General features: G+C 41.9%; 1 protein-coding gene across 1 annotated transcript in view; it reads right to left on the bottom strand.

The window, feature by feature from the left end:
- Positions 1–117: 117 nt before the first annotated feature.
- LOC119388262 (anoctamin-8) overlaps positions 118–11,095 on the bottom strand; it is a 113,881-nt gene continuing 102,903 nt past the window's right edge. The window contains exon 17 of the mRNA XM_037655937.2: positions 118–9,231. Within this exon, the coding sequence (XP_037511865.1) occupies positions 9,019–9,231 (213 nt within the window). The 3' untranslated portion in view covers positions 118–9,018. The remainder of the gene's footprint in view (positions 9,232–11,095) is intronic.

Below are 11,095 nucleotides of genomic sequence, written 5' to 3'. Positions count from 1 at the left end.
TTTTTACAGAAAATTTGGACAATCCACACACATCACTTGCAATATTCACTGCTGTAGTGAGGACGCTGAGAAAGCAAGCGTGAAAATAGATTAAATAAGTGAAGGACTACCACAGAATGGGGAGAAAATTTGTAACTTTATTTGTTTCCAGTGAAGAGGGAGGGCCAATAGCAGACAGCTTAACAATGTGAACATATGCACCGTAATCACCAGTTGTGGCTAGCAAGAGAATATATGAAATACATTATTAAATTAATTTACCTATTAGAAATTAATAACGATGAAATAAAGCCTTCTACAGTCATCTCACAAGCTGGCTGCAGCACTGTGGTGGCTGCTTAGCCAATAGGAAGAGCGAAAATCCCTTGCTATGACATGTATTCATCTGCACTGCGTTGTATGCACAGTGTCTGTGTTCACGCACTGGGTGAGTAAAGCGAGCACACGGAAGCAACTCACACTCTCAGTGTTCAGCAGCAACAATAGCACCAGGAAACCATCCAAGCTGGTTTCTTGATGAATTTATAAAGTCGTCGTCATGCGCTGTGTGGCCCCTAAGTTATAAGCCAACGCTTGTGTTTGCATTAAATTTGGGTCCTGACACATTGACAGCAATGCATTTGTGACAAAATTGCAGTTTCTAAGATTCATTCTCAAATTCTTAGGGATAAGCATGCATTGCTGAACAAACAGCTCATCTCAATAATGAGGACAAAGCACACATGCTTTGACTTCAGCGTGAGATGATAGACAATTTAATCATTTATTTATTGCTGTCTGCACAGTGGGCAAGTGTGAGGTTGAATCACAGCGTAAGGAGCTGCCATGTTTGTACGTCACAATTACCGGCGGCAGTAATTCCAGGCATACGATGTACATTCAAATCATGATTAGCTTATCACATATTGCTGTGACGCAGCATGTGCCAAACAAACGCTGTTGTCTCAAGCTTGCCAATTATAAGGCAATTAAATATAGAACTATGTTCTGCTGCAAAAGCATGTGGCTTGCTTACACCTCGTAACTTCCACCCGGCTGCAACCAGCTTGTGAGATAGAGTATACATACTCTAAACAGATCCATAAAATCTTTGTCACTTTCAAAACAGCCCAGCAAAAACCAAGTTGCTGCCACACTTGAAAACGATAGTGTATTTGGAAATCCTGTCACCAATAGACTTAAAAGAGCAGACAGGACAGCAGTGTTTAGAGAAATGCCAAGAAAAGAACAAACACATGAATGAGAAGTATACCTTAAAACACAAACTCTGAAATTACTGCTAAAGAAAGGCAGCACCGAATCGTAAAGTAATCCAGCGCTGGAATAGCAAATGATTCTATTCCAACTCGACAATCTTGCATGCTTTGTTGTGGACCCAAGCAGCACTTTGCCTGAATTACTATCACCATAAATAGGTGCAACCTAGAGCTATAAATACTACGAAGGGAGAGATTTTGTGCAAAATAATTGTTATACAATTATACCCACACATATCATATTTGAAGAATAATATGGTAAGTTCAGGAAGTGAGCAATAAACACTTTGCTGAAACAGAGCATGACAAAAACAAGGTAGCACACGATGGTGCAACAAGGGGATAACAAAATGTGATGTGAACCAGGTCAGCAAAGTGAAGAAAGCAATCTGGAAAGTGCACATCTGATAAGACTATCAAGCACACCTGGTACAAAAGTGAGGTGAATGTGCATTCTGTAAGACTGAAAGCAATATGGCAGAAGACAAATTATATTGTGTTTTGAATAATTAAGGAACGCATGCAGTGTAAACAGTTTAATGAATCACAAGCAAGGTCTAGGCAGAACTGCAAATGTGACGGTCAATTGTCAGTCATGTATCTGACTGCTCTATGACTTTCCAGTAATGCCTTGCATTGTGACAGGTTTGAGCAAAAAATAATGAAATGACCATTCACCTGTCAAGTTGATATGTTATACAAACAGCCATAAACTGCTGAAAAGTGTAAGTTGTAGTTTTCCTAGTGCACTACACATTGTTGTTCTCTAGTACAGGCTTTAAATCTGGTATGGCTATTCAAGCCAGAATAGTACGTAACCATCAGGGCTTTTTGGCAAAAATTGCAAAAGTAACAAAGACATCAAGATTGTACTTGTGCTTTTTGCTGTAATACCATGTTAGTAAAAGTAAGTACAAAATTCTGCGTACATTAAGGTTTATGAACATCAATTCAGTAGAACTAGGTCTTTCAAGAATTTGGACGCACCTAATTTATTTATTTATTTTGTTACATACTGCTGGCCTTCAATGGAGGTCTTAGGCAGGATAAAATTAATGCCTAAGCACGTAATGCCTACCTATGCTGCACTGTTTCGGCTACTGAAGCACATTCTTTGAGGTTTTAGTATTCGATCACTCCAGCGACTATATCATTCCAGCAACGGTAGGTCAAAATGGCGGACGAGACAGAGATGAGGCGATCTTGCAAGCGTGTGCGTCTCGAGCAGCAGAGCTCATCGGGCCCTCTAGTTTCACTGCAGACGATACTTTCTATCGCTAAAGAAATGCAACGATGTTTGAAGGAAGGCGAAGCTACGTTCAACGCCGGTCACATCACCGTGTACCAGCTTCGGAGGAGGGCCGCCTGCGTCACTGGAATGACCGAATATTACAGGTAGCCAGAGCATGTCTGTCTGTGCACCATCAGTCCTGCAGATATTTTTATAAATTAATGCTACACAAATAAGCCAGCACATGAAAGCTTAATAAAGTGTTTCAAGTCCACCTCTAAGCTTTTAAAGTACTTTTTCTTAGATGACATGAAAACCCTGAATGAGTAACATTTCAATTAATATTTGGGCTATAAAACATTGGCCACGATAAAATTCCTCAATACATAAAACATGCAAGCAATAGAGGGCATCTGTATTCTTTTTTAAGACAAGAACACATCTGGACTTCAAGGGGCCCTGCAAAACTTTTCCAAGTAATTATCGAATGACGTCATTGAACGAGTTTATTGCCTCACGAATCGACTGCCACAAAATTCTTAGAATGCATAAAGTACGAGCAGAGTTACAGGGATTTGCCGCATGCCTTAAGCGCTTTCTCTCTCCTCTCGTACCAGCCAGCACACTGAAAGCTACACAGGGGGCAGGAAGCTCCGTCATCACCCTGAGCACTCTCTTCTCTTCACTGAATGCGCGGCTTACTCTCCGTGTGGTCACGAGCGCAAGAGAAGCGCGAGCGATTTTTCGCTTGTAAATTCCAGGCCGCGTGCTGCACTATAATGTTTAGCTCACATGTTCTCGGGAGCATCGGCTGCCGATTGGCAGGGTTTTCTGACCATGCTCAAAAAGTGTTGCAGGGCCCCTTTCAGTTTCGTCTACTTTAAAACAACAAGCAGCAACTGTGAAGTCACAGGATGTTGTGTGTTGTACTTAGAACAGCTTACGACAACGTCCTGAAGAACAAAATCACCCTGAACAAAGACCACCACCCTGTTTATTTAGTGGCTATATTAGCCACAAACATGAACAAGCACAAGCGTGAAAGCTTAGCAGCAAGAGGAAGACAGTAAGGGGAACAAGCACAAGTGATATGGTAATGTAGTTGAGAGAGAAAACTTTCTGCAATGCCACAGTGACATCATGGATTTTCAGCGCACATGAGCTTCAGTTGTATATTTTGGAGAATTCATGGTCATGTTCATGGCTGATTGCGGTAAGATTGAAAGACTTAAAATAAATATGGCAACACTTTGCTTCCTTACTGTAGCTGCAACATGCAGTGAGTTTCTGGACCAACCACACATTTAATGAGTGGTACGCCACATGTCATCAGACAATGCGCAACTTTTTTATCCGAATGCTGCCCCAATATGTCATGACCACTTCATGAGCACATATACACGAGCATATCCACACCTTTCACCTGTTAACCCTTTGTTGGACAGCGGACCATAGACGTCCTACTTTTTATTTCACGTTCTCGCCACTGTAGCTACATGACAGAGCTAGGACTATCCGACTCTGGCCTCTCCTTCCAACTATCAAATATTCTACAACATTCTGCATTCATTTTCATAAAGTTCTGGCATTATAAAATCGTGCTACAAGACACCTCACATTTTTTTTTCTTTTTTCACTTCCACAGTTAGAATTTCTCGCGTTTTTGTGAGGTACACCAAGGAAGAAAAGGTGCCTGACAGTAAATTTTGCCTTTCTTGCACTGCAGTAACCACCTACAAGCAACGAACAGCCATATCACGTGGTGTTTAAATGCATACAGATATATGCAATGTGTTTTACAAAAAAGCAGTGCAATTCAACTGTTGCAGGTTAGGACTAGCGTGATGAAAGCATGGCATGGGTCTGTTCAGTCTGTACTGCTCTTTTTTTTTTTTCTGAAGATAAGGAAAAATGATGCGGGTGGTGTGCTGTGCAAGCGTGAAGGAAGGAAGCAGAAAAAGTGATGGCAAAGAGCACCTGTCTGCTTCCTTGCTTCGTGCTTGCGCAGTATGCCACCCATTCGATGTGAACCAACCAGCCTGCAAGAAGGTCTCATTGCGAGAACTGGTACACCACTTAAGAAACACGTCAAATATAGGTGAGCTTGCCAGAGAGCACTGGCAACAGCGATAATGAGGAGTAGCACTGAAGACAAGTTCAAGAACTAGCATGTGATGAGTAATGCAAGAAAAACAGTGATCCTGGGCCGTGATCTCCCACTGGCTGCTTGAGCATGCAGAAAAATGATCGGGTCCATCGTACGCGTGTAAAAGGAAGTGAAAAAAGGCAAAGCCACCATTTCAGTAGCTGACACTGAACTTACTGGGATGTGTCTACAATTAGTCAGCATACCTGCACCCACAAACCACTGCTTCAACGCCTCCCAAAGGCTTAGTTACACGAGCGCTACCCTCACTGCACTCACACTGTATTTTTATTTTTACCATGGGCCGCTGGACCACCGTGTCAAGCAGATGAACCTTTACGCTGAGCAGACACATTGAAAAGGATGGGTGCCATTGACACATGGAGGGCTTATATTCGGATGGACCGCATGCATCAGCTTCAAGTGTTCCGACATCAAAGCGATTTCGTCTAGAGGTGAACTGCCTCAGGCGGGACAGATGGGTCCCACATGATTCACGTGAACAAACTGGAAAGTGGTCCCACTTTTTTCTCAGTAACACTTTTCAGCTTTTGCATTTGCTTTTCTGCAATGAAGAAGTGAACAACAGCTAACTTAAAATGTTTATAACATTGTAACATTACACTTAAAATACGAGTGCGTAACACGGGGACTTTGGAAGACAAGGACAAGCGCATACTACCAACTGAATGTTTATTTGGTAATAATAAACATTCAGTTGGTAGTATGCGCTTGTCCTTAATTGTCTTCCCAAGTCCCTATTTAAGTTACGCGCTCATATTTTGAGTAATATGAATCACCAACTCGCCCAACCAGCCATTTTAATTGTAACATTTACTGCCTTGTGTCCAACAAAAGGTTAAGCAGCATTGATTATTTGCCTAATTGCCAATGCCTCACAAGATGTAAGAAAAGAAAATGAGCAAATAGCAGAGAGCAGCTACAGTGTAACTTAACAGTTCTTTCAATGAGCATTCACTCTGGCATAGTTGGAAAAGGAGACTGCAGGCTAAACACATGATACGATTGAAAACCAATGTAATGTACTGCTCCTAGCAATATCCATGCATGTTCTGACATATTGCAACTGTTCTTTGAAGAAAGACTACTGATAAATTTCAATGATGACAACTGACACCTGATACTGCTACTAATACTTTGAGCCCTTATTTCAAGACTTGCATCCTGAAATCTCAATGCTTTTACTGATTTGATGCAGAAACTACACTTAAGAACTCCTGAACCATTGTCAAGCTACCCTTGTTACACAGTACAGCTGACAGGGACGTTTCAGAAATGAGGTTTAACTAGACGTCCATCTCAGCTGAACCTTCCTAGTGCATGTAGTCTTCAAAATTGCAAAAGAAAGAAAGGGGGCATGCAGCAGCACTTGGTGCCAGTAGCCTGCTTCGTTGTCAGTCAGTATAAGTTCAGAAAAACAAAAAACTAGAGCTGTGCGAATAGCAAAATTTTGGGTGCGAAGCGAATTCGAATATTGAAGTGAGTGCGAATCGAACCGAATATTTTTCGAATATTTCTCTAATATTTCTCTAATATTTCTAGAATACTTTTTCTAATACTTCGAAGTGAAATTGCAGAAAAAAAAAAGTTAAGAGAGGATTCCTAAGCATATTCTTATGATATAGCAACGTGAAAGTGTTTCTTTTCGCTAGGTTGATGAAGCACTGGCGGGGTGGTGTTTCATAGTTGTCTTATCAAGAATGAAGCAATGTAGAGGCCGAATTCTATTTATGTACATGATTTGGTGCGACCAAAGTGTTGCCGACAACACTTTACACGTGATAGGCAAAGATGCCATTTGCTCAGCCTCTCCTCCTCTTTCAACTTCTGTGGAAGCCCAAATGATGTGGCTGACAAGGGTGTGCTCTCTTCAAGTCTGGAGTTCCAAATCTGCCTCGTAGACGTCGATATATAAGAACATCTGAAATTTTGGATGCTAAAAAGCTTCGGCTTCCAATTTTTCAGGCTTCCTGCCCAAATTTCAGGTCCAAAACAGCATTAATTGAGCCCCCACCTCTGCCACATCTTTCATCTCCACGTTGGAAACAGTGTTTCCTTGAGTTAGTACATTTGCGACCGTAGCAGAGCTTGAAAGGCAGCTTTGCCACAATACCAGGGTGTGATGAGGTGAAGCATATTGAAAATCTAAGGACTACTTCCAATTGGACGTTGACTGTGTCTTGGCAAAGTTCGACCGTAACGGAGTTTGAAAGGCAGCTTTGCCGCAATACGAGGGTGTGATGAGGTGAAGCATATTGAAAATCTGAAGGGGTCACTTTCAATCGGACGTTGACTGTATTTGTTTTTGGGAAGTTGGAATAGTTCGAATAGTAAAATTCCAGTGCGAGTCGAATCGAATAGCAAACACTATTAGAAAAATATTCGAAATTTCAAATATTCGCACACCCCTACAAGAAACCTGTCATAGTTAAGATGCTGTATTATATTGCATCACTAGCAGCACTACAGTAAAATTATTGCAAAGACAGTTTGGCTTCAGACAAAAGAAAAAAAAATGTTTGTGGTCTTATCCATAGAGTTTCCTAAAACTAACTAGGGGGACTCTGGCGCTGCGATCGTTCAGCCACCATGGGAATGATGGGTAGTACACGGATTTGCCTAGCCTTCGTACTTGCGAGCTTCAAACGCACTTGTGGCTTTGTTGGATCGTTGTGAACTTCATGACCAGATTTGGAATGGTGAGCCTAAAAGGTTAAAGTGGTGAAGTGGAACTGCTGACTGTTGCTGAACTTCGTCTTGCTACAAAGCGGATGCAGGCGACGCGTAGCCAAACAGAGCCGAAAGAACGAAGTTTAGACAAATCCGTGTACTACCCATCATTCCCGTGCTGGCTGAAGCACCATGCATTGCAGCTCCCATACACACTAGCGCCAAAGTTCCCTCTAGTAAGTATTGTAGGAAACTCTATGGTCTTATTCCACTTGACAAATCGCTGAGTTAGTGCCACTAGCAATAGAACCAACTATGTAGAATCCCTGATGCAATGCTTGATCATGCTTTTATGACTTTGTACAACTGAATATGACCAACATGCACAGTGAAAAAAAAAAAAAAAAAACAGAAGAAGGGTCTGAAGCAGTGTTGCAGAACACACGGCAGTGTGTAGTTGATTAGCCTACTTGCAAGGTTACAGTGTGCTGAACAACAGCCAGTAATGGTAAAACAATACTGTCATATAACGCTATTAGAACACCAATGTTTCCACAGACAACTTTCATGCAACAAATACTCCTGTTACACCTTTCATATGGTTCTGTGCTGTATAAATGTAAAAACTGTGGCATGCAAAATGACACCACAGCAAAGCATAGAGCCAATACTGTAGACAAGGATCATAGTCCTTGTATTTAGTGCTAATTCAGGACCCTGTTAAGTTCTTAAAACGCTGCATAGATACCTATGCAGAGTTTAAACACTGCATCTAACAATGACAGAATCATCTTTTGATTCATATTGTAATTTGATGTTAATAAATCTGCAGTTTTCCGTGTCAAAACCATGATATGATTATGAGGGACGCTGTAGTGGAAGGATTTTTCATCCACCTGGGGTTCTTTAATGTGCACCTAAATCGAAGTAAAAGGGCCTCAAGCATTTCGCCTCCATTGAAATGGGACCATCATGGCCGAGTTCAAATCCGCTACATTCGGGTCTGCAGCCGAGCACTGTAACCACCGTACCACCAAGGCTGCCTGAAATTTAATATTGGTGCAATCTGGTCACATATGCCTGCAATCATTATTCAGCTGCTGTCACTCTGAAGTGAAAGTGCATGCCACCATTGCCGGAACTAAGTACAAGTGAGCTTTAGTACCTGAGCGTGGCCTGAAACGCCACTCTAGTGTGCCAAACTGTGCGCACATTGAACCAGCTACTACTCGATATCAATGCCCTGGCTTCTATAGTGGTCTGCAGCAAGCTTGCATTGCAACAACCTGCACACTTTGCTTTGGATTGACCTAATGCAATCTGATGTACACACACATAACACAACCTTAAGAATATGTATACTTGAGCAAAAAGTGCCGGCATCCACCACTCATGTACTATTATCACACATTAGTGATAGTATCATGCTTTTGTCCCATCACAAGCTACGCGTGCAGTGTGAGGTTGTCGTTGTTCTTTCATTGTGATACCCATGTACAACTTCCAAAAACTCTTGTGCGAACTGCCAGAACACTCTAATTACGCTTTCCACGTAAGGAGTGAGAGGAAGCTGAATTCAACCAAGGGCTTTCGATTACACATCTGCTTTGAATACCTGTTAGCATCAATGCTGGTGAGCTCTGTTTACAGGCCTACCCAAAAAGAAGTGCCAGTCGGCCCCAGTGATGCAGCTGTTACTGTTGGGATGTGGGCATGGTGCGTCGCCTCTGTCTCGGTTTGGTGACGGGCATGCGCAGAAGCCGTCCCACCCAGCCAGGCAGGGAGCCTGGTTGGCTGGCTGAATCCAGCTCGCTAGTGCTCAACGGATCCCACAGGCACCGATGTTCGGGGCTGAGGAAATCCTCAGAAGTGCAGGTTGCCCTGGTAGCTGTGGTCAGCTTAGCATCCTGCCAAGGTTTTCATGCCACAAATGCCGTATCAATACAGAATGCAAGTCACTAATGGCACTTATTAAGAACTTGTTGCTGAATTTGACAACATATTCATTTTAGCGCTAAAAAGACAAATACGGCAATTGCCCTGTCATCTCTCATGTGTTTGTCGTCTTTGAGCTAAAATTAAGATGTCATCAACTAATGGTACATTCAGCTGGTTATCATTTGTTATTTTACTGCTATAACCTCATTACTGCAAAGGACCAACTAGGCCAATGACCTGTACTGCTGTAATAATAATATCTGGGGTTTAACGTCCCAAAACCATGATATGATTATGAGAGACGCCGTAGTGGAGGGCTCCAGAAATTTCGACCACCTGGGGTTCTTTAACATGCACCTAAGTCTAAGTGCACGGGCCTCAAACATTTTCACCTCTATCGAAAACGCAGCCGCGGCGGCCGGGATTCGATCCCGCGACCTTCGGGTCAGCAGTCGAGCGCCATAACCATTGTACTGCTGTAAATCACACACAATGTGGCCAATAGTTGACAGAAGCCAAGTGGGCAACTAAAGGTAATCAATAAAATTCTTCTACTGAAAATCTGTGCATTTCACAAGCCTGTTGTTCTGCATAAATTAAATGTACCCAGTGAACTGAATTTCACTGAACTATTGATGCAGAACTATCGATTGTAAAAAAAAAAAAAAACTATCGATAGCACTATCAATATTAAGTTTGATAGCACTAACCCATAGCATAACATCAACTGCACGAACTCATTGCAGTATAAACTTCATTCCCTAAGTGTGTGGTACCAAGAGGAGCAGGCTGAAGGGCACGAAGGTTGACATGCTTGCGCTCCTTCACCAGAATTCTTGGCTGACAAAATGACAATCAAGTTGAATTGTTCAGGTGTACAGGAAACGAGATCGTTACATTTGATGGTACTGTAAGGCTTCAAATACGTATTTAAGGCGGAAAGTTGGGCTAGTTGGTAACGTGAATAATAGGACATGTTTACTAGCGAAAAAAGACGTGGACGAGAATATGTCCTGTATTCCTTCTTCTCGTCCACGTCTTTTTTCGCTAGAAAACATGTCCTATTATTCAAATATGTATTGTATTTTGTGATATCAAAAACTAGGTTTGTTAATTGTAAGGTGTAGGTGGTTACTTTCGAATATGAATTTATTGGTGGACAGGTTCCTGCATTTTGACGGCTGAAATAATTTTTATTTCACCAAAAAATTAATCATAAATAAGTAAACTGAGTATTGCTGATAGCAGATTATCGTAAATGCTTTTTGGCAATATCGCCGGCCAGCAGCAGCATAATTATTCACAGCACTAGTGATAGTAACATCAGAAGTAATACTACCGACGGTACTGTCGATCGCACTATCAATAATACCATGAATAGTTTATCAATAGTAGTACTATCGATAGTTTAAAAAAGACTACCGATGCTATCGATAGTCGATTTGCCAATAGTTCTGCATCACTACACTGAAGTTCACTGACCTCAAAAAAGTGCCTCAGTTGGCCTTTAATAATTCCCACTTCTGCATCAAAACTGATTACGCTACAAAAGTCACTGATATCCTGCTACTATCATGCAGTAAACCTGTAACCATAAATTTTAACGGCGCAGTGTTTACATAGGAGCTACTACAGGCGAGTTCCACAACAGTTTTCATGCAGCAATGTCAATGTGCGCTGGTGTATGTCATGACAGAGAACGGCTAAAAAGAGAGCTTGTGTCACAGCTCCTTTTGACATTAATGATTAGAGCATTGCTGATGAACCGTCACTAATATAGCCAGCAACAGAGCCCTGAAACAGCCCTATGATTAAAGCATGCAGCCAGAAGGT

The sequence above is a fragment of the Rhipicephalus sanguineus genome, chromosome 3, assembly GCF_013339695.2.
Source record: "Rhipicephalus sanguineus isolate Rsan-2018 chromosome 3, BIME_Rsan_1.4, whole genome shotgun sequence".
Taxonomy (NCBI): domain Eukaryota; kingdom Metazoa; phylum Arthropoda; class Arachnida; order Ixodida; family Ixodidae; genus Rhipicephalus; species Rhipicephalus sanguineus.
Note: the sequence above shows the minus strand (reverse complement) of the source record. Positions and strands in the feature narration are given on the sequence as shown.